This window comes from Stenella coeruleoalba (genome assembly GCF_951394435.1).
Source record: "Stenella coeruleoalba genome assembly, chromosome: 4".
NCBI classification, from domain to species: Eukaryota; Metazoa; Chordata; class Mammalia; order Artiodactyla; family Delphinidae; genus Stenella; species Stenella coeruleoalba.
In genome coordinates, this window is record NC_137149.1 from 26465620 (window position 1) to 26490259 (window position 24640).

General features: G+C 39.3%; 1 protein-coding gene across 8 annotated transcripts in view; it reads left to right on the forward strand.

Moving 5' to 3' along the window:
- The window catches only part of CAMK2D (calcium/calmodulin dependent protein kinase II delta), a gene marked incomplete at its 3' end in the record, with an annotated part of 285398 nt that overhangs the window by 1842 nt on the left and 258916 nt on the right, over positions 1 to 24640 (forward strand). For 7 of the 8 annotated variants that reach the window (XM_079920208.1, XM_079920210.1, XM_079920205.1 and 4 more), the window contains exons 1-2: positions 10661 to 12152; positions 13766 to 13860. In XM_079920208.1, coding sequence (XP_079776334.1) covers positions 12088 to 12152; positions 13766 to 13860 — 160 coding nt within the window. In that variant the 5' untranslated portion in view covers positions 10661 to 12087. Of the gene's footprint in view, positions 1 to 10660; positions 12153 to 13765; positions 13861 to 24640 lie in introns of those variants that run through there. The other variant, XM_079920207.1, reaches the window with a different exon arrangement.

A 24640-nucleotide genomic window follows, 5' to 3' on the forward strand; every position in this document is an offset into this window, starting at 1 on the left:
TTTCATTGTATGACTATGTGAGTGTTTGTGAAACTACTTCCTGTGTTTACCTTGTTGAGCTCCTCAAAATATCTTCAATCTTTTAATGAAGCACTCTTAACTCATTACAATAGGGAGAACACCACCTTGACGGGGTCTCGGCAGTGTTTCAGAAAGAGGTAGTCAGAGGTGAGATATTTATAGGATTTGGGGTCCGGCCTGAAGAATTTTAAGGAGTCTTTCAAGAAGGGAAATGGAGAACTGGGCAAAGTTTAAAATTGGTGGATACTGTGAAGTTAGTCTTGACAACTAAACTGATGAGCAAGTTATTTGGCCGGAGGAGCAGATTATTGTCTCTAACAGTTTGATCTGAAGAGATTTCCTGAAGCAAACAGTAAAGTTATTTACTGATTTATAGTACTGTGTTACCTAGGCAGAGTTTTGCTAAAAACAAAAAATAAAATCTAAGTCATGTTGATATCAATAGTCTACATACAGTTTTATCTAATTCATATTAACACAGATGGTCTTTTATTATTTTAATATATGTATTTTAAATATTTATTTATTTCTATTTTCACCAACACCTCCGTCTAAATCCAAGCCATCACTTTCCTTTACCTTGCCTTTTAAGCTGATCTTTTTATATTGCTAACACTCATCTTCCACAAGGCAGCCAGAATGAACTTTATGACAAGAAAATCACATCCATTCTTAAACCCTTTCAGTTTTTCCATACTGCTCTTCATATAGTTTTTTGTTTGTTTGTTTGTTTTTGTGGTATGCGGGCCTCTCACTGTTGTGGCTTCTCCCGTTGCGGAGCACAGGCTCCGGACGCGGATGCGCAGGCTCAGCGGCCATGGCTCCCGGGCCCAGCCGCTCCGCGGCATGTGGGATCTTCCCGGACCGGGGCACGAACACGTGTCCCCTGCATCGGCAGGCGGACTCTCAACCACTGCGCCATCAGGGAAACCCTTCATATAGTTTTAAGTTCCCCATGAGAGCCTCTCTGATCCACTCCTACAGCCTTATTCTATTCACGGCACCCTAATCCAGTGGACCTCTTTTGGTGCCTTGAATTTGCCGTGTTCCATCTACTAGAATGCTTTTCCCTGTACTTTCTTTTATCTAGTTAATTCCTACTCATCCTTCAGATCTCATTTTGCTCATCCTTCTCCTACCAAGACAAACATTATACATTCCCATAGCTCCCTATATTCTTCCTTCATATTATTTAATTTTTTTATGAATAATTGATTTAATGCCTATCTCCCCCACTCAAAAGTAAGCCCTATAAAATTAGGGACACTGTTTATTTTGTTCTACATTACATCGTCTGCATCCCTGGCCTAATACAGAAACACACGATTTATACAATAAATGTTGCAAAATCGATGGCATAATTTTTCACATTTAAGCTGCGGGAGTGTTTTGTTTTGTTTTCTATGTACTTTTGATAACTCACCCAGCTTAATTGCCTCCACCTTCAAAAACACCTTTTCACTCTTAATATGAGGGTACATCTTTTTTGTTAAATGAACCAAATAATTGTGAAAAGAAGTGTTGCTCGCAAATAAGCTACTAATTGAAGCTCTTTTTTTCTTCACAGATATAATAGAAAAGCATTAAAAATGGGAGGTTTCAGAGAGAAATGTTCTTTGCAGGGGTATTGCTATAGCTTCCAGAAATTCTAAAAATCTGCCCTATTGAAGGGAAACTGTATTTGTGTGTGTGTGTGTGTGTGTGTGTGTGTGTGTGTGTGTGTGTGTGTAGTAGGAAGTGAGAATGGTGAACTGGTTCTTTTATTTAATTTTTTACCTTGAACAATATAGCTACGTGTTCTGACTGGAGTTGGACCATTCTAAAACAGCTAACTCTCAATTACCACACTAATGGAAATGGGCATGATGTAGAAAAACAAAATATGGTCATAACCCAAATCACTTACTTCCATTCATTCATTCATTGTAATTTTATTCATAAGCTTTGAGTTATAGTAATACTTTATATTTGTGCAGTACTTTAGATTTTAAGAGTTTTTTTACATACTTTGTTTTAGATAGGGTAGACTAACCTACAGAAAAAGACAGGATCCTCAAAACTCATTTCCCTTAAGAACAGGAAGTTTATTTCTTTGGTCAAGAGCAGAGTTCTGGGTTAGCAGCAGCTCAGCTCTTATGAAGGCTTTCAGGGACCCAGGCTGACACTGGCTCTGCCATCTTCAACAAGATACTTACAGGACTGCCCTAGGAATTACTGTCGCAGTCATTTAGGAAACATGAAAAACATTAAAGAGCATGCGCAGGTCTGGAACCTCGAGTGGTACACATCACTTCTGCTCACATGTCTTTGCCAAGAACGTAATCTGGAGGCAGGGAATTCTGATAAATGTACTCTGCCTATGTGTACAGCTCCACCCCTATTTCTGTAGAAGAAGTATAGTACAGATTTTGGTGGGTAGGTTTAGTCACATGGATTATCTCATTGGGCAAATAGATTTTTAAAACCTCTTCTCTTTCTGCTTCTTGAAAGAATAGGGACTTCCCTGGTGTCACAACGGTTAAGAATCTGCCTGTTAATGCAGGGGACACGGGTTCGAGCCCTGGTGCGGGAGGATCCCACATATCGCAGAACAACTGAGCCCATGCACCACAACTACTGAGCCTGCGCTCTAGAGACCACGAGCCACAACTACTGAAGCCCGCGTGCTTAGAGCCCGTGCTCCACAACAAGAGAAGTCACTGCAATGAGAAGCCTGCGCACCGCAACGAAGAGTAGCCCCCGCTCGCCACAACTAGAGAAAAGCCTGAGCAGCAACGAAGAACCAACACAGCCAAAAATAAATTTAAAAAAAAAGAGAGAGAATAAATGAGCATGGTAACCAACTTCTGCAAAGCAAATAAGCAGAGAGATAAGAAATATCAGAGGCCTTGATGATTTAGGAAATGAATAAGTAGTATCTGAATAATAAATTATAATAAATAATAATAAATTAACCGGACCTGTCATGCAAATAGGACAGAAGTTACTATAATTATACAGGATTGGTGATAATAAACTGAGTAAGAAAGTACATTTCAAAATCTATTCTGAGTCCAGTTTGCCTTGTCTATCTGACACATAGCATATAGGAAATCCTTAGCATTGGCCCCTACATGATGAAGACAGAAATTTCAACTTTTGGCAAAGGTAATTTATTGATGTTTAAACCATTGATTTTTTGGAAAAAGTTAAGTTTTGAAAATGAAGAGTGTTGGAGTAGACGCTGCCTTCCTCTGAAGTTACATGAATCAAGAGAAGAGTGTCGACTTAAAAAAACCCACCCAACATAAGAGTTGTGAGTTTAAGTTTTATTCAGGGTCTTACCACAGACTGTAGCCCAGGAGATAGCTCTGAGGAACCACTCCAAAGAAGTAGGGGAGGAACTAGTATATATGTCATTTTTTTGGCTATGAAATACATGTAATTGAGCATATATCTTGGTAAAAGATTACTGCTAACCACAAAACAGATATGTCAAGTTAATGATTTTAGTACTTTTCTATGTATGAGAAGATGCAACAAGGGAGAAGCATTTTCTGGACCGCAGTAGACTAGTAAGACAGATGATCCAGAGAGTTTTTAGGTTTTTAACAGGGCCTAATGCAGACATAGCACATGAATGGCCTACCAACGAAATCCTTGCCTGATCTAGGAATGAGCCTTCCTAGAGCCATTGGACAAATCAGTCACTAAATACCTCCCAAACCTTGGTTGACTTTATGACCAAAAGGAGGCAAAGGGGATTGTGAACAAAAAAAGAACAAAGAGCCTTGCTCATCAATCACTTATGCAAGGCTTAAATCCCCACCCACTGCAGTGGCCCACTGACAACGCCCCCTGAAAGGAATTCAGGATGAAAAACAGAATGAGGTGCTCTGTGCTTTAGATAAACAGGCCACTAGATAGTTAGATGCTTATCAGGAAGCATTTCAATGACGTCAGATTAATGCAGTTAGGAGATTGTTTCAGCAAACTGGTTAAGAGATGATGATGGTTTGGTCTAGAATGCCAGGGATGAGAAATGAAGTGAAGTGGATAGATAATTCTAGAAATGTTTAGGAATCATGGAGTAGCATGGGGACAAGATAGATGAGTCCATGAAACTAACCAGGTCCAAACCAGGAAATGCGTGGTAGGGTATATGAAAGATTTGGGGCTTTTTTTTTTAAGGATATGTGATGAACTAATAATGGTATCTACACTGAGGAGAGACACATTAGATTTCTTTAGTGTAAGTTCATTAAAGAAGAGTGACTTAATGCCTTAATATAAGTGAGAAAAGCTGATGGCTTAAAAGAAGGCATTTGCAGTGGGTATGGCTTGAGGTGTGTGGACTTGTCATTGGCTGTGGGAGGGAAGGGAGAGGGACCGTTACAGGTGACCCTCAAGTCTTGCTGAGATATGGAGGAGGTGCAGATAGAGAGGGAAGCTGGGAGATAAATTATTTTTAATGTGTTGAATCAGAGGTAGATTCTCTGGGAGGAAACTTCCAATAGGGAGCTGGCAACACAAGTCTGAAGCTTGTGGAGAAATGGGAGTTGGAGGTAAAGATTTCAGTCATTAGCATTTTTGATATCTAGCTGACTTGGTTTTTCCCCTTCTTCATTCTCTATGTGCCTGAAAGTAAGGAGGGCCTTACTTGACCCTTTGAGAGTTTATGTCCCTTCTTTTCCCCCTCCCCCATAGCTGGTGGTCAATGACTGCTTGGTGAAGGAATGGGGAAGTCCTTGCCTGAAGGGGAAAAAATCTGGGTGTAATTTACACTCCTGAGCAGCTGGTGGATCAGGCTGTGGTTGGGACTTTGCCTGAAGGCACATGCTGGGTTTTTTGTTTGAGTTTATTTTGTTTTTCCCCTGCTTCTCCACTTGCTTACCCTTCTCTCTGAGAGCACTGCCCCAATGACTCTCTGATCTTGCCTAAGGATCTACACCTGGAGAGGCGAATTTAAGACAGAAAATAATCAAGATAATGAGAGTTACTAAGGTGGCCCCGGAAAGGTGTGTAAAATAAGAAAAAGAGTCGCCTAAGACAGAATCCTGAGAGCAACTATTTACCACAAGAGTGGAGAAAAAGAGCCATCAGGAATGAGCCTGAAGAAAAGAGGAGACAGAAATGTGGGCTGGCAGGTGAGGTGCTGTGAGTAGAGAATGCGGCATCAGACAAGGAAACCAACAGAGAGATTCAGGTCAACAGTATGAAACGATACAGAGAGGTCAAGTTATGTAAGGAGTGAAAAGGATCCATTAAATATAGCAACAAAGGGGACTCATTACACCCTTTAAAGATTGGGCATTTTTGATATTTTGGAAGACAAAGACTAATGATAACATATATTCTTTTTTTTTTTTTAATAAAAGGTATTTTTGAGCACCTGTTAGGGCACAAGCCCTGTGCTAGTGCTGTGGTGATGGACTGAATGGCAGTTCCTTGCCATGCAGGGGCCAATAGCCTAATTACAGGAGTGATAAGTGTTGCAACAGTAGTAAGTGAAAGTCATAACCCGTGCACAGAGTGACGCCGAAAGCTCGGCCTCTGTACCCTGGTGCCGAATCAAATCTCAGAGACAGGGTTTTGGGTGAAGTAGAAAAGAATAGCTTTATTGCTTTGCCAGGCAAAGGAGGACACAGTGGCTCCTGCCCCAAAAAACTGTGTCCCTGGGAGGGGACCTGGGAGGATTTGATGGGGGAGTTTTATAGCAACAGTTCAAGGGTGGGGTTACTGGTAAGATTAGGATGTGTGTAGGGCCTGCACTCCTCTAATCTGGTCTCAGGTGATATATATATTTTTAAAATTAATTTATTGGCTGCATTGGGTCTTCATTGCTGTGCCTGGGCTTTCTCCAGTTGTGGGAAGCGGGGGCTTCTCTTGTTGCGGAGCACAGGCTCTAGGCGCACAGGCTTCAGTAGTTGTGGCACATGGGCTCAGTAATTGTGGAACGTGGGCTCAGTAGTTGTGGCGCACATGCTTAGTTGCTCCACGGCATGCGGGATCTTCCCCCAGGCATGTAGGATCTTCCCAGATCACGGCTTGAGCCCATGTCCCCTGCATTGGCAGGCAGATTATTAACCACCCCGTCACCAGGGAAGTCCTTGTCTCAGGTGTTCTTGATGAGTTTCTCTGGTTCCTTTAATGTTGCCTCAGGTGATTTTTGGGCTGCTCCTCCCTTGATTAGCAACTGTTAGAATCTGCCCTTTGGAACTCCCTACAAACAGGAAAATGGGGGACAGAAAGCCTTCTGTGCCCAGGAGCCCCACAGGGTCCTGCTGGGTTTCGAGAGGAATACTCAGCATCTGCTAATTTGTTTTCTTTGTTAATGACTCCACAATCTTTTACACAGTTGCTTCAATTTGTACATCATATTCAATATAATTTCCTGCTACAATTCCTTTAGCAGTGGTAGGTATGTATGTATGTTCATGGAGGATAGTATGCTAACCTGTATACTTGAAAGTAATGGGAAAAGAGCTACTTTTTGATTGGGTGGATATCGTTTATTTTCTTGTTTATTTGCACATTTCTTATTTTGAGTAAAAAAAAATTCAGCATCTGATGAAGCAAAGAAAACCTTTTCTATTACTACCTTTTGTTTTATGAATAATTTCTTTTTTTAATAAATTTTTAAATCATTGTGTTCTGAATTCACAGCATTTTAAAATTTATTTATTTTTTATTTTATTTATTTTTGGCTGTGTTGGGTCTTTGTCGCTGCGCATGGGCTTTCTCTAGTTGTGGCAAGCAGGGGCTACTCTTCCTTGCGGTGCGCAGGCTTCTCATTGTGGTGGCTTCTCGTTGCGGAGCACGGGCTCTAGGCGTGTGGGCTTCAGTAGTTGTGGCTCGTGGGCTCTACAGCACAGCCTCAGTAGTTGTAGCACACAGGCTTAGCTGCTCCGTGGCATGTGGGATCTTCCCAGACCTGGGCTCAAACCCGTGTCGCCTGCATTGGCAGGTGGATTCTTAACCACTGTGCCACCAGGGAAGTCCCAACAGTTAATTTCTTCATCTGTAAATTTATCTTGCACAAATGGATGGTGTGGCACATCCATTATCCACTTACTTGTAGACTGTATTTGTGTCGGGCTCTATGTGGTTAGGTTACTGTACCTTAGGAAGACTAACTGAAAAAAGCAACAGCAAGTTGCTTTGTTCTCCTTGCCTCTAAAACTGCAGTGAAGAGTGGCTTACAATACAGACCCTGCTAAAATTCTCACAGAAATATACATACTACGAATGGATTCGGCCTTTGGGGGTGCTATGGAGATAGTCATCTCTTCCTTGTTTCTTGTATGTAACTTTGTAGCAAGGGAAATGAGTGACTGTGAATAGCTGTTTTGTTTAAGTATTAGAAATTTATCCCTTCCTAGTGGGACTACTGAAGTCTTGCAATTTTTATCTACAAGAGTTCTTTTATTCTCATGTTGTATTTGTATGTAGTGATCATTTTCAGTGTCTTCTGTCTCTTTGCTGTTTGTCAGTGAATGCTATCACAAAAAAGGGATGGGATACATTTAAAGCAAGATTTCTTCCTTGTCTTGGCACTGACATGATTTCACCTGATTGAAGTCCAGTAGTCTAGGTAGTGAAAGGGCTCTGCTTACAACTACATTTCAAACCAACAGTCGTCCAACCCTAACCACCCCCCCACCCCGACCCCTTCCCCTTTGTTTGCTGTTACTGCCTTTCCCGTATTAAAGGGTAAATTTTTAAAGTTGATAAAATTATGAATACTTTGCTTCCGCCTTAGCAAAGTAGAAAGTTAGAAGCAATACACTGAGTGATCTCAATTTTTGTGTGATTAACTAAATCAATTGAGAAACCAAATATGCTACTGTTTAGAATTTTTTTTTTTCATTTTACACATGAAAAATTCATTTTAGGGCTTCCCTGGTGGCGCAGTGGTTGAGAGTCCGCCTGCCGATGCAGGGGACACGGCTTCGTGCCCCGGTCCGGGAAGATCCCACATGCCGCGGAGCAGCTGGGCCCGTGAGCCATGGCCGCTGAGCCTGCGCGTCCGGAGCCTGTGCTCCGCAACGGGAGAGGCCGCAACAGTGAGAGGCCTGCGCACCGTAAAAAAAAAAAAAAAAAAAAAAAAAAAAAAAAATTCACTTTAAGCCACACTTTTCATTTCCTTACATTGACTTGTGTCTTCACAATGAGCTCTAGTTATTTAAAACCTTTGGCACTGCCTTTTATTTCAGTGTAAAATTTAGTAAGGCCAATATATCTAAAAAACAAATTCCTTCTTCCTTTATGGACTCCAATGACAAGAAAATTAGTACTAGATCCTTTTTTCTTGATGTCAATTATTTGTGTATTTAAAAAATCCATTTCTGTGCATAAACACTTTTAATCATGGGATACTGTGAGCATCTTGATTGAAAATGATCACCCTTATAGTAAGATGTCTTAATGGTATGTTAATTATCAACTACCAATTTTAATAAGAAAATTGTGATTAATCTAAACCCCCAAATAATTAATTTACCCATTAACAAAATTCATCGGGCAGCTATTATGTGCCAGACATTATTCTAGTTGCTAGAAATAGAGCAGTGAACAACATACGATAATTCATGCCCTTGGGGAGCCTGTGTTCTAGTTGGGAAGTATAAACAATTAACAAGAAAAAAATGTATAGTACACTATATGGTAATAGGTATTGAGGGGAAAAATAAAGCAGGGAATGGGACTAGAAATCATGTCTGAGAGAGGTGCAGTCATTGATAGAGTGGGCAGGGAAGACCACCACAGTAAGGTAATATTTGAGAAAATATTGGAGGGAGGTGAAGAAATGAGATAGGATGATAACTAAGAGATGAACATTCTGGGAGGCAGAGAACAGCAAATGCAAAGTCCCTAAGAAGCATGCTCCAGGAACAAGAGGCCAGTGTGGCCAGAGGAGGGTGAGCCAGGGCACAAATTGAGGTAAGAAGGCTAATGGAGTAGGGGGTAGAGATTCTCTAGGGCCTTATAAGCCATCTTTAATATTTTGTTTTTAGTCCAATTGAGATGGGGTGAAGCCTTCATAAGGTTTTGAGCATAAGCATGGTTTGTTCTGACTGAGGTTTTAAGGGGATCATTCTGGCTGTTTGGGCTGAGGCTTGAATGAAAGGAGGCAGGGCAGAAGCAGGAGACCAGGAAGGAGGCAAGAGATGATAATATGGAATTTCAGTGTAACTTTCAAAGGATTACTGTCTTAAGGAGTTCAAACATCAGAAATAACTGTCAGTTTTTCTTAAATAAGAGAAATATTTTAATTAGTACAAAATATAGATCAGGGAATGGTGCAATTATAGATTAAGCAGTGTTTGCTTAAAAAGTACACATTTATTGTCTAACACATTTATTGTCTAATAATAGGTCAGTATTAAAACTCAGTTGTTTCCTTTATTGTATCACACAATCATCATAACCATTTACAATTATGGGTAGTTTAAATAACAAATAAATACAGTAATTATGCAGGCCTCGTTACTTGAATATTTAAAAAACAATTTTCTTCCCCAGAGTTGTAAAATTCTATATTATCTGTTTTAAGTTTACTTCTGTTTCATTTTTAGATTCACATAACAATATTAAATTATTACATTATAACTTGGAACCATGTTGCTAAATATTTAAGATCTATATTAAAAATCTTTAGCCGAGACTAAATTATTGTTTTTTCAACTTTCTAGCCCAATTATTAATATTTAGACACCTTGTTTCTTTTCTTCATATAGTTTTTGGTATCTTTTCTTGTACACTACATTTTACACAATATTTGCTTTTTATGGTTAGGAATCAAAATATGTACAAAGTCCAATTTTGTTACAAGCGTTAAAAATTGTGATCACTTTGAGAACGTTGGTAAAAACATCAGTTATTGGCAGAATAGCATTCCCCAGATCAGGAAATAAGGGAATTAGGATTATGTGTGACGGTGGGCAAATTCACTAATTAACAGCAGCCTTTGAGAGCAAGAAATAACTCCTTCCAATCTTAGATTCTCTGGACCTCCTATTTACCTTTCATCTTCCAGCTGTGGAAATTTGAATCCCTGATGTAATGCTAACGATGCAAATTAGCAATAGAATTGCAGGTTTTTAAAGTCCCCATACTGTAAAACAAAAGGCAGTAATTTGAAAAAGACCATTCACAACTCTTTCGGTTTTGGTCTGCTTCTAAGTTTGCAATTGCATAGTTTATTAAAGACAGAGGACTGGAAGGAAGGCCCACGGGTTGTTTTAGCACTCAGCAATTCTCCTATTTTAAATGTAATGGATAGTTTTTTTCCTCGTATTTACTGTAAACAATGACAGATATGCTAATAAATAGCACGTGTTCTTGAACTTATAAAGTGATTTTTCAGATAGCCATTTACGGAGTATACTCAGGTGCCACAGTCCCACCAGATCTTTGAGCATACAAGCAAAGCACGCACGACCTCGCGTTTTCCTTTTTCCTTTTGCAAAGCGAAAGGCACTAGACCTGTTCACGTGATGCGAGTGACGTCAGACCCTACCAGGTCGCGTGACCGACACCCAACCTTCCCACTACCCCGCCCCCGCCGCCAAGCAGGAAATCTCGCGAGAAACCGTCTTACTATCAGAACTCACTGAGGTTACAGGGGAGTTTACTCTGTAGGGAAGGTGTGGCCCCGTGGCGGAGTTTTTGCTTTCATTCTGTTAACATTCATGGCCGAAGCAAAGGCCTTTGGGGATTGCCAGAGTCTGAGCAACCCAACCTAGAAAACGGCGGGGGGATGTGGAGAGTGAGGTGGCAGTCATATCAGAAGTGAAACGTGGCACGGCGGGCGTCGCCCCTCGCCGAAGAGGCTGCGGGAGAGGGAGGAACCCCGTGCCGGGCTCCTAGAAGCAGGCGGCGTGGCTTCTGCTGGGTGGGCCCGAGCATCACCGGGAGGTGTGGGAGGCTGGGACCCTTGTCTGGAAACAGTCGACTACCCACATCCGGCCCCCGCTGTGTCAACACGGAGCCGCGCCCAGATGAAGCGCCTGCACCCCTCGCCCTTCTACCTAAGGCACCGCGGCTTGCGCGCCGGCGGGGGTCGGTCCCTAGAGCCCGGCGCCCACAACCCGGCTGGGGGCCTCTGCGACCCCCGGCAGCAGCCCTCGGCAGTCCACGAGTTACCCCACATATTCCCGCTAACTCAGCCCCACATTTAGGCAGGAGCCTAATTGCGGGTTTAACTAATTTTGACGTCTCGCCTCATTCACCTAAACCCTCTCCCGGCTTCTCCCCCGCACATCCTCCACCCACCTGGTCTCTCCCTGGACAGCTCTGCGCGTGTGTGAGGCTCGGGGAGGGAGGAAAGGAGGGTGGTAAAGGGACAGTGTTAGAGTCGCTAGCAGGAGGTGTGGGACCAGCAAGAGGAGGCTTCGTGAGGGAGGGGGTGCTGCCAGGCTCCGGGGAGGAGGTGGAGGCCTGGGGACAGCAGACGAGGCTTCGCCCGAGCCCAGCGCTTTTTCTTCCGCCGCGCAGTCTCGGAGCGGCGTGGGCTCGTGGGGAGCGCGAGGCGGCCGAGGTGCCCGCGGTTGGGAGGCCGGCCCTGGCGCACCCCGCGCCCGCGCCTGCTGACAGCTGCAGCTGGGCTCGAGCTGTCCGCTCCCGGCTCCGCGGCCTCCGCCCCCTCGGGCTCCCTCCCCTCCGCCTCTACCCCTCCTGCTCCGGTGCGGATCATTTCGCAACTGCTCGCCTCTCGCCCCGTGCCCGGCTGTTTTTCCATTTCCCAGTCCCTCTTCTTGAGTACTTTGCCCCTGCATTTGAGGAGAGGGGCTGGAAAGGGGGCGGGTGGAACGACCGGAGGAGAAGAAGGAAGCGAGGCCCGGAGGAGGAGGAGAAGGAGGAGGATCGGCGGACCGTAGGGAGGAGACCCCACGCCACCCTTTCTGGTCATCTCCCCTCCCGCCCCGCCCCTGCGCATACTCCCTCGCCGGCGAGCTACTTTCGGACGAGGAAAGTGAGGGCGGCCCTGGGTGACAGCGCCGCGGGACTAGTCCTGGGGAAGCCGCGCGTCTGCTCGCGTCTTGTCCGCCGCGCTCCCAGCCAGGGGTACAGCCCGGACCCAGGATGGCTTCGACTACAACCTGTACCAGGTTCACGGACGAGTATCAGCTTTTCGAGGAGCTCGGAAAGTAAGCGCCTTTGCCGGGCACCCTCACGTCCCCTTTCCAGCAGAGGGCGGGTCGCGTTACCCCCGACCCACCGGCCTCCCGCGTGGGGCGAGGGAATTTGGGAGACGGGAGGAGAGGGAGGAGGGCCCCTGGTGTGTCAGCTCGGAGGAAGGTGCTGTGTTAGTAAGAGGAGGGGACAAAGAAGGGGCAAGACCTTCCACCCCGGCTGTGGCCCATTCCGATAATCCTCAGCCCACCTTCTCCCGCTCCCCCCACCTTTCTGCACCAGAGGCTTGGTGGATTTACGATCCCTGCAGTTGTAGCTGTCATCCTGAGAAGTGTGCGAGCGTGTGTCTGTGTGTATGGAGAGGAAACAAGAACCCATGTAAAATGCAACATAGATCATGTTTTCTGTAAATAGAGATGCCGCCTGCTTCGCAGGCGTGTCGGCCGTACGACCCACGTACGGATGAGAACTCGCTGCCACAGACGGTGCCATATTTATTGATGCCGAAAGTTCAACTTGGCGTAGAGTCTATTTCGCGTCCAGTAGTTGTTCTGTCCAGGAAAAGGGCCACCCCAAGGGACTCGAACCCCTGTCCCATATCCACGATTATTCTTTGCACTAGATTACTCGCTGATCATCATCCTTCCTAGGATTTACGTGTACATCTTCGCATTCTCTGGGAGGATTTATTTATACAGGCAGCGGAAAAGCCCTTTGGTGACCGGGAGAGAGCTTCCCAAGGGTAGCCCATCGTTGTGTAAAACGACCTCCTACACCTGACGGGCAGAGAACTATTGTACTTGGTGATGTTAAGGAAGGGGACAGGAGACCTACTGAGAACCTGTGCAAAGAATCTAGAGGCCGAGCCTTGAACGTTAATTTATGTAGCATCAAACCCAAACCCAAATCCTCTGTCGCTAGTTTCGAACATTGCTTAAGGAAGGGGCGCGTTTCTGTGTGTGTTGTTGTTTTATACAGTTGAATTAAAGGACATGTAAATATCTTTTAAATGTAATGAAAATCATATCCTTATATATTTATGTTGTCTGCTGTTAAAACATGGAGAATATGTCGGAAGAGCAGCTTAATTCAAACTCTCCCCTCCCCCAGCCCAAAACAGGGCACAGTGAAATCACCATAGCAGGATTTGTTAAACCCCACTCAAGTGTTCCTAAGACTTATTTTAATGAAAACAATCACCATATTTACCTACTTGGAGCCACATTAATTTTATTTTTTCCTACTAAAATAAATAGGCAGCAGATTTTTTGCTGCTCCGTCTCAGCTCTGCTCTTTGCAGGGTTTCTTCTCAGAGCATTTGGTGCTGTGTTAGCGTGAAGTGTAAAATGTTTTCAAATTTCATGTGCAAACAAGAGCCGTCGTAATTGGCAGTTCTTTTCATTTTGTTGATTAATAATGTGTGCTCCCAGTTAATGAAATCTAATTTTATTCTTCAACATTAAAGAGGGTCTCAGTTTCCAGGAAGAACGGTTCATTTTCTGGATATTACTTTATGGTATACTGATATTTGACAGTTCACTAAATTCAATAAAAATGCTCAGATGTGCGTTTTTAATAGAATATCAGAGCTGATTATATTGATGACCTGCTAATTATTGGTTTTCAGGGGGGCATTCTCAGTGGTGAGAAGATGTATGAAAATCCCTACTGGACAAGAATATGCTGCCAAAATTATCAACACCAAAAAGCTTTCTGCTAGGGGTGGGTATTTTCAATCACATATATATGTTACTTGTGTATTTGTCATGTTGGTTGTTTGTTCTGTTGTATGTTGGTTCTGTTGTATGTAAATATGTCATTTAGTTATACTTGTAGCCTTAGGTATCATATGACATTTTGCGATTATTTCCTTCCTGAATGCCTCTTGGTCTGTACAGTTTAAAAATAAATGACCAAATACAATTGTTATTTGATAAATTGTTATTAAAATGCTATCTGTCCTGTGAGTAGTAGCATAAATAACTATTTTAAAGCAAATAAATATCACTAAGTGCATTTTGCCTTTAGCTCCCCTGTGAAATAACTTTCAGAAAAACCCTGGAATGGAAAAATGTAAGTCTCACAACTGTCATTATTCCCTTTTGCTTTTGAGAGGAAAAATGGGTCATAACTCAGCTGAATCATATATTTCAATTGTAGTTACACTTGAACTTAATTCATCAAGGTATATTTAACAGTAATGGCGTTGGGAGGAAAATTTTATGGTTGCTATATTCTAGGAAATTCAGCTTGATTTTGATGTTTCTGTGTGCAGTTCAGACCTTTACTGGATCATCTGCAGTAAGGCTTCTCACTCATGTAATGTATTTTACACATGCTTTATAACCGCAAAGGTAATTCGTACTCATAAAATAGCTGTTGACATAAGCAAAAAACTTGGAGGGGCCTCATTGCATTCTTTTTATTTTGTTGAACTCATGCAAAAGTACTTATACTGAAAGGGTAAGCATTCCAATTATTGTGAGCACGTGTCTAAGGTGTTTCCATGGGAATTTATGGCTTGATGAAATAAAAATGAAATTAAAATGAACAAAATGCCATAGTGTACGTCCATTACAGTGACCTGGTTTATTTTGAGTAACGAGAGAAAAAATTCCATTAGGGTTACTTTTCCTTTAATTTGTCTTCTAAAAAGTGTTGCTTTCTAGAGTATCCTGGTATCATTGTGTCTGTCTCTGCCATGATTTTTTTTTCTCTTTATTGCAGATTCTACTTTTAACGTGTACTTTAGATTTAGGTTGACGTTTCAGTTTATTCATTTAAATGGGATTTTGTTGTGATTTCCTTCACCTGATTTTAATGAGTCTGAGGACGGTCTACCTGTTAAAGTAACCCGCACCATAGATTCAGGACATGAGAACTAACGAGAAGCACGTTATGCTCAATTATGTTCCCTTTCCCCACTTCTCTCTCCTCCACAGAACATCTTTAACGGTAAAGGAGTTGCTAGACTGTAAATGACATTTTAGTGTTAAAAAGAAAAAGGAAAAAGTGTAGTCAGATTTTTTTCGGTGCTTATATAATTTCTTCCTGTGTGCTAGGTACTTTTGGCAGGAGTGGGGTATCAGTTCTTTTGGAGGCGTTACAACACCTATCCCATATCTTTCAGTGGCTTTAAATTTTCTCTCAAAATAAATCAGTCTGTGCTGCATGTTTACTAATTTCTTAGTTAGAATCATCCCTTTTCGTCTACCGCAGTTCATACTACCTACACCAGGGTGGCAAATACGCCTGTCTCTGCTCACATACATTTTATTTTACTTTCTTTTGCCTCGAATGGGTGGAAGATAAGCCTTCTCTAGCCTGATGGGACTCCTTCTCCCTGTTACTCTGCTGATGTTTCTCACCTGCTCATACTCTGCCTTAGAGAACAATCTACTCCAAAGCTACCTTGCCCCTTCTGGATTTAATGATCCTTATTGTTGAGATTACATTTAGGGAAAGTAGTTAGGGTGAAGGGCTAACATGCATGCTTCTTGTTCTCCCTTTGCACTTTTCTTTCCTGTGACTTTGGGCAAGTTTCTTAACCTACTGAAGAATGAGGTGAAGAAGAAGGTGTGGGAACTAGATGCCCTGGATTTAAATTATGATTCCCCTACCTATTATTTGTGTGATCTTGGGCAGTTTACATATTTTCTATGAGCCTCAGTTTTCTCATCTGTAAAATCAAATAATAATTTAAGCCTCTTATAGGGTTTTTGTGACAAGTAAGTGAATTAATGCAGTATAGAACAATGCCTGCTATGTAATATGCATTAGGTGAATATTGGCTGCTATTACCTCATTGGGTTGTTGTAAGGATCAAAGGAAATTATTTGTATGACAGAACTTGAAAATCATAAATCCAGTGGCAGCCTTGATTTAGCTGTGAGAACCCGGGTTGAATCTTGGTTCTACTATTTAGTGTACTTAGTATTGTAGATTTGGTTCGGTCACTTAACTTTTCTTGGTCTCAGGTGATTCTTCAGTAAAATGGGGGAAAAAAATCCCTATATGGTATTAATGGGCTGTTTTGAGGATTCAGTGAATTTTATGAGAACTACTTCTTAAAAAGTGCAAAGTGCTGTGTCAATTTTACTTATTACTGCTCACCTATAAAATACTATCATACTTTTCCTTCAAAATGTTCAATTTATTTTATATTGTCACACCAATTAGAGTTGTTTATAGAATATTTATACCTTTGAATGTATACATTTGTTAAACCTATACTGATAGTAAGCTATAAACTCTTAATGGGAGAATATACCATGCTTTCATTTTTTAGTATCACATTCTACAGCATTGAGGACATAGTAGGGGGGGCTCAGTGCAGAGTGACTCGAATCAAATGTGGCTATTAAATGGTGTGTAAAGGAGTTAGATACCTAGTTCATTCCTAAGAACAAGCAAATACTGGATGTAAAGAAGTCTGTAAGGTAGTATACTAAGAGCAAGTGCTTAAAAATATGAATTCTCCTTTCAAAGCACTCCCTTCCCAGAAGATAATGATCTGAAAAAACTTCTTTTGCAGAAAAAAATTTAAAGTAATTTCCTTAAAGGGAAATGTAGAATGAAATGCAAAACAGCCTTTTTTCACCTCAAGGTAATGACTTTTTTTTTTTTTTTGATTGCATATGGCAGTTTTTGTGGATCATGGAACTTTTTGTGCAAATTTTTGTTTGTATTATTAGAAATGCCATACCTCTGTAAATCCAAGTTTTAAGCCTATTTGTTTTAAAGACTAAGCAGGTCCTTCAACTCCATTAAATAATGTTCTTTAAGTGTAACATTACAACTGAAAAAGAAAGGCCATTGTCAGTACATCTAAGACCATGAGGGAATTGCCAAAACTTTGGCTACATTCCTGCACAAATTTGCACCTCCAGCTATACTGTCACCCATGTATTTTTCTGTGCCTAGATTTTAATGGATTTCCAGCAGACAGTTTCAGTTGCATTTCCTCTCAGCTGTTAGTCACACACAGCATATTTGGGAGACTCAGAGTCTGTTGAAGAATTTCTTTCCTTTTGCGTTAACACGTGCATGCAAAGAGCATTCATACTCTTTGCATGCACTCTGTTCATACGTTCATACAGTACTGATCACATAGATGAGTACATTCATATATAATTTGGCTTGTTTTTAAAATAAAAAATAGTGTAGAAATGTTTCAGTCATCTGATATTTTATATGTAATTACTGTCCTCTAAAATTTTTTTTGTTAGCTAGGAATAGAAGGTGTGTTTAGTAAGTGGTGGATAGTGATAATAGAATTTTCTCATATTATTACCATGACCAGTAGAAATTATATCATTTTGATAAATTAGGTTAGTACTTAACAAATGCTAATTTGCCCTACTCTTTTGATATTTTGTCTATTTTGACATTTTTATAACTGTAAGGTACTGTCAGATTATGTAAAGTCCATGAAGGACTGTGATTGCAGTTCAGAATCCAGTGGACTGATGGTTCTGGTGGCAGATGTCTTTGGAAACAGTACATGTGACTTATTTCACATTTTAAAGCCTCCTTGTGGTAAAAGATTTTTGTATGTTTTTGATCATTAGAAACCACTTCTTATTACATAGAGTCTGTGATATACCATAAGTCATTGTTTTGTAAAATATTATAAATTACAATAGAAACTTGAAATAATATATGCGATTACAGGTATATTTTACCTCTATTGCTAAAGTTAAAATGGGGCTTCATTTTATATTTCTGTAAAACTTCAGATATAATGCAAGTAAACTTTGATTTTGCTAGTTTTGTTAATTCCTAGATTGGTATTACTAGACCATGAATCAGGACTTTATCAACTGTTTTGACCATGTACAGAAAATTAGGTCTCAGCTGTGAAATCTGAATATTGCATGTATGTCCCTAAGTAGTCTTATTTATGTTATAATAGGGATGTCAATAACTAACTCTTGCTACACTGTTTTCTTTTTTTGGCATCCAGGCAGTTAAGAAATTACTGTAATTTCTCAATTTCGTGGTTACTTGTCTTGAATTGGAAGTAGAACTGAAATGATATAGGTGAATCAAGTTGTTCTGATTATACATTATTGATTTGGCAATTTAGAACTAATTGGGCAAATGATACTAACTTTTGAAAAATTTCTTGGCTCAAACAATATTTTCAGAAAAAATTAGTAAATCATTTGATTTTTGTACGTGGAATCTCTACAACTGTTCAATTATTGAGACCCAAAGTGGCGTGTATCATCCTTATCACTTTAGTGTCCTTTGGTTATGTTTAGTTGTATTTACATTTACGTAGGCTTTAATATTAAGTATTTATTTTTCTCTTTTGGTGAATAAAAATATTATTGATATTCAAAAGTAGGAGATAGAAAATAAACATGTATATCTGTATTTCCAGGAAATAATGAAAATACTTTAAGTATTCCAGCATCATTAAATAAGGCAAACTTAGGGAATGTGGTTGTCAAGTGCTTCACTGTGATGGTTAATAACTCGTATAACCTCTACCTGACTGATCATTCAGTAGGAATTGAACACCCTGAGAACCTTGATTGTTTATACATTTAGATTAATACTTTTCATTTCCATTGAAATATTGAATCAATTCAATATAAAAACTAAAATTTAGTAATTACTTTTTATGAGTTTTTTCAATGTTAACAATCATGAATTACTATAAAGCACATAGTAGGATTTTTCTTGGACATTTAACTTCTTTTGTTAACTCAAAGTTTAATTTTTAAGTCTTTTCCTTGGGCTTATACTGAAGTAGGCCAACTCCTAGTGTCTCTAGGGCTGGTCAGTATTTTTTTTTTAAAGTAAATACTCATTTATTGGGGTATAGTGTGTAGAGTTTTTTTTTAATAAATTATTGGCAATTGGTTAATGATTGTTTACATGGAAGGCTATTTTAAAGCTTTTAAATTATAGTAGTATCATTTAGTAAATTGTACTGCGATATATTAAATGGAGTCTTAGCAAAATATTTTTACTCTAAAATATAATACCTTTATAATTTATATTTTATACTGCTTTATAGATTACTAAGCACATTCACAAAGATGACCTCATTTTGTTTTTATTTGATAAATATTTAATGATTAAAATTATTAAACTTTACATATCTACACAAATAGAGAGCACAGAAGACATAAATGGTGGTATAAGTCTAGCATGAATAAAGTGCCGTGGATTTTCAAAGGAGGGAAAGATTATTTCTGCCCAGGGAAATGAAGGAAGGCTTTTATATAATATGGATTTAAATAAATATTTAAAACCATAATGCAGATGGGGCTCAAGTACCAAAGTCTAAATAAACAATTTGGAGAGAGTGTTCAAAATAGTTTAGATATCTGATTATAATGAAAATTTTATTTTATTCATATGGTATGTTTATTGTGACTATTAGTAAGACGTTATTTTTGTAGTAGGAAATTTTTTAGATGACAAAATTCTTATGATTCCAGTTAAAGTAGATATCACAATACTAAGGTGAATTCATAGACCTTTCATCTGCCATAACCTGTCTTTTACTCTAGGATGGGGAAACTGGTAGGTTTGGAGGGGAGAGAGCACAGCTCTGTTTGTTGTTAGGTTTTGATTTTAAATATGAACTATTATAATTATACACAGTCAAAGAACAACATCATCATTGACTTTTTTTAGTTAGGTGAACCCTTTTTAATACTACAATCTCCTTTTAAGACACTTTATTTAATCCACACTGCAGCATTCAGATAGACAATGTTATCTCCATTTTTAAATAGTTACTAAGAGTTACTCTGAGTTACTAAGAGCCTCAGTGTTAGTAAATGTTAGAATCAAGAATTTCAACCCAGTTTTCTCTGGCTCTAAAGCCTGGATCTTTTCTATCATCACATCCCATTGATTGCTGTTACAGAGAACTTATCTTAACCTTTCTGTACTGATCTGTATGTGCTTGACTCATCTTCCCACTAAACTTCAGGTTCCTTTATAAAAAGAACTATGCCTTATATACATCTTTATATTCCCAATGCAATGTATGGAACTGAGTATTTATTGGAAAATATATTTGGGGTTCCAACTTGTGAGAGAAGATAGTGTCTTAATTGCTGCAGTAACATAAGATCAAAATGAAGTTTCAGAAGGCCTCACCATGCTCTTTTGTGAAAGGAAAACAATGTAGTGAAAAATCTTTTTAAAATGGTAGGAAAGGGGGCTTCCCTGGTGGCGCAGTGGTTGAGAGTCTGCCTGCCAATGCAGGGGACACGGGTTCTGAGCCCTGGTCTGGGAAGATCCCACATGCAGCAGAGCAACTAGGCCTGTGAACCACAACTACTGAGCCTGCGCCTCTGGAGCCTGTGCTCCGCAACAAGAGAGGCCGCGACAGTGAGAGGCCCACGCACCGCGATGAAGAGTGGCCCCCACTTGCCGCCACTGGAGAAAGCCCTCACACAGAAACGAAGACCCAACACAGCCAAAAAAAAAAAAAAAGGTAGGAAAATAATTACAGAAGAATGAAATATTTTGGTGAACTTAATTTATTAACTGATTAACATAAAGTTCCTAGCATTACTTCTTCTAAATGATTTACTTAAAACTCAGCTCTTAGCCAAAGCTCAGAGAAACCTGCTCAGAAAGGCATTCTCCTCTACCTCATCTTGTTAGACCAGTGAAGAATGGAAGACAAATGTGTGTTTCGTTGTTTCTTCTTGGACAGCACTGTTGTATGTGTCAAATTCATACAGAAGTATGGCAACTGAAAGAAAAATACAAACTTAAGTTTTTTATTTGTTGGAAAAATAACTCGTGGGTATAGAAAGTAGTATAAAGATATATATAATATTGTTATGTAATATTTATATACAGTTAATTGTTCTACCTAAGGTTCTCTACTTTTTGTTAGATTGCACAGGGATTAAAAAAATTGTTACATAAAATTTGATATATGCAATTATGCATATTTAATTATAAAACAGTAATCAAGCACCTAGTAAACCTCCACCCAACTTAATAATTAGAACATTCCCTTTACTTTTGAAGCTTCTTGTGTGTTCTTGCTGATTCCCATCCCTTGCCTCATTCTAAGAGTTAATCACTACCCCTAACTTTTTTGGGAGAGCTACCTCTTTTATTTCCCTATACTCTGGGACTTTTTAATTAACTGGTTGATCTTAGTCGATAAATCAGGTGCCAGTGGAAAAACTATGCACTTATTATCTAGGTAAATTGTATTTTATTTTGAGTTGTATGTGTTTAAATCATGGAAAAAACTGCATTAATTCTCATATATTAGTATATAATCTTACCCTTTCCCTTAAGGCTAGAGAAGGCTTAAATTACTTGGAAATTTTTTAGTAACAAGAAATTCCTTTTGAAGAAATTTCATTTATGATGATGTGTACACATTGAAATCAGTAAGAGTAAGTTGTATAAAACTAACTTATTAAAGGTAAATGTAGTAAGTGAAAATTAATCAGATTTTTATTCTATCTTATAGGGAAGTTATAGAGAGTTGAGATATGCCACATTATGACATTAGTGTTTAAATTAAAATTTGATGTTTTGGTAAAGAAATACTTTTGCAATTTTTGGAGGCTATGTTATAGATAACTTAAATTTCTGCTGAAGTGTATTCACTAGTAATCCAGGCCCAAACTCTCCATGTGCCCAGTGGACTCGCCAATTTTCCCCTTCTGTGAATGGCACCATAATTTCCCCAGGCTCTCAAGAAGGCTTAATTCCTTTCTTTTCCTTAACCAGTCTTTCCCTTAACCTGTCTCAACTCCTTTTCCTTCTCTTCTTTCTCACCATTCTAATTTGAGCTTTCTTTTCCTCTTCATTCAACTCTTTTAAATAGCTTCTTACACAGGTTTTCCAGCTGATAGTTGCAACATTTTTAATTCATTTAGTCACCTCATCATTAGACCTCTGTACCCACTGTGCTGAGCATTTGATCAGATCTAGAGATGGACGTGAAAGGTAGAGATTCTGCCCTCAGGTATTTCATGGTCTATTAATGTGGATGCTGACATGGTAAATACAGTATATGGAGCTTTTAAGGGCTGTAATAGAGGTATTCACAGGGCCTTCAACGGAGATATGGTTGGAGGTGGTTGGTATCACAGATTTCATGAAGAGATTTATGTGTGAGATTGTGTTTAGAATGATAAGTGAGCCTGTTAGAAAAAAAAGGAGAAATGGTTGGCCAGGCAAAGTAAAGCAGCATGTTCAAAGGAAGGGAAAAAGTCTGGCTCCACCCTGCAGGTGGAATGAGTACACCTAGTACTGTTGAACTCCTCTCTCCTTTAAGACCCAGTTCAGGTGCTGCTTCCTCCAGGAAGCCATCCCTGACTTCCTCTCCACCCCTCCTTCCCTTCTCTAGCCAGATGTGATGATTTTTCTCATCCTTTGAGTACCTTTTTCATGTTTCTTTAGGAGCTTGTCACATCTCTCCCCTTGTATTGCAGTTATTTATGTTGTAGCTTTCAAGCATCTTGTGGACATTTTTAAACTTATCTTTGAATTTGTGCCTGGCACAGTAATTACAATATTGCATATACTTGTCAATGTTTGTTGCATGAATGGACAAATGAATGGGTGAGCAAATAAGATTCTGTCTTTTGAAATAGACCTCTGATTAACAGAGTCCTATGACAGATAAAATAAATGAAAATTGAGCTAAGGTTTCATGTCAGGTGGCATTCACTAACTGAATAAATTAATTCTCAATTATTCGCAATTCCCTAATTATTCCATTAGCTTTCAGATGACAGGTTATTCATTGGAAAGAATTTTGTATAATTCAGTAAATTTTTGAGCAACTACATACAAATTCTCATTGCTTTTTTTTTAAACCATGTAATGTAAAGTGGCTCAATAATAAGGGGTGACATTTTCATTGTGTGTCCATCAGTATCACTTCAGTAATGTCAGATTCATGTCATCATTAAATTTTTAAAACATGTTTGGATTTTAAAATTTTTGATCCATTCTCCAGAGGTGGTTACTTTTTTACTTAGCTTTTAACAAAGCTCACTTTAAAAAGCATTTTGGTGATACTTTATAGAGTTTTGGATACACAAATCATGGATATTATTTGCTTAGAGTAATTATTTGATTTTTTAGTAAAGGCAGTTAGAGGCTAGCCGTTATAATTGCTGTGTCTGTCAATTCTGAAACTTGGTGGAAGGACTAGGAAGTGTACTTGTTTCAATGTTGGAAAACAACACATATTTTAGAGCACTTATTTGTGTTTCCTCTTCAAGGAACTTTTCTTGTGTGATATGTTACAGGAAATTGGGGATTTCACAATTCTATAACTTTACAGTGTATATCATATATATATTTTAGAAAATATGCTCTTTTCATAAAAGCGTTTCAATCATATTTTAAAATGGCAATTTAAAGGCCAGATGTGGCAGAAGTGATTTGTGAAATTAGTTCAGCTAAACATTCTGGCCATTTTGTAGAAACTTTATTTATGATGAATCTTTTATTATTTTAGTAAAGCAAATTGTATATGCTTTTTTTTTCCGTTGCGGAGCACAGGCTCTGGACGCACAGGCTCAGCGGCCATGGCTCACAGGCCTAGCCGCTCCGTGGCATGTGGGATCTTCCTGGACCGGGGCATGAACCCGTGTTCCCTGCATTGGCAGGCGGACTCTCAACCACTGTGCCACCAGGGAAGCCCAGTGTATATGCTTTTATATTAAAGATTATATATATATATTCATATTTGTTACAGAGAGAAATGTATACTTTGGACATACCTCTGAAATACTTTTCAAATTATTTATTACCAACTTGGATAAAAACACTTAAAAATTATATAAAAATATATATTCTAAATACAGAATCGGGGAAGTACAGAAAAATAAAAAGAGGAAGACACATTCAAAGTTGTTACCCCAAACAATCACTGTTACTATTTTGTTTTCTTTCTTTTTTTGTTCTTAATTTGTCAGAATACTAGACTAAAATACACAATTTTGTGTCCTGCTTTTTTGCTTAATATTATAAAATTTCCCTGTGACTACAAATCCTTTGAATTACACTTCGCTAAGTAAAACATAAGTTTTAGTATTGCTAGTTTTTTTAAAAAAATTTGTTCTTTGCTATGATAAATGATATGACAGTAAACATTGTTTTGTAAAACTTTTTCATATTTCTAATTCTTAGGGGATATTCATAAAGGAGAATTAATGGGTTAGAGGATTGAATTATCAAAATTCTTGATAAATGTTGCCAGATTGCATTATGCAAATGTACATTTCCACCAGTAACATTTAAGTATGCTAGTAAAACTGAATTTTGGGAAGCATGATTCTAAATTTCAATTTCAATTCAACAAAAGAACAGTTAACCTTGTTCTACACCCCCTGCTAGATAAACAAAAGTACAAAGATAAGGTCCTTCATCTCAAGGTGAAATAGATGTGGAGTCAAGTATATTACCAGGCAGGTTGATAAGTGTCACAATCGAAGTATATTATCAGGCAGGTTGATGAGTGTCACAATGGAAATATTTA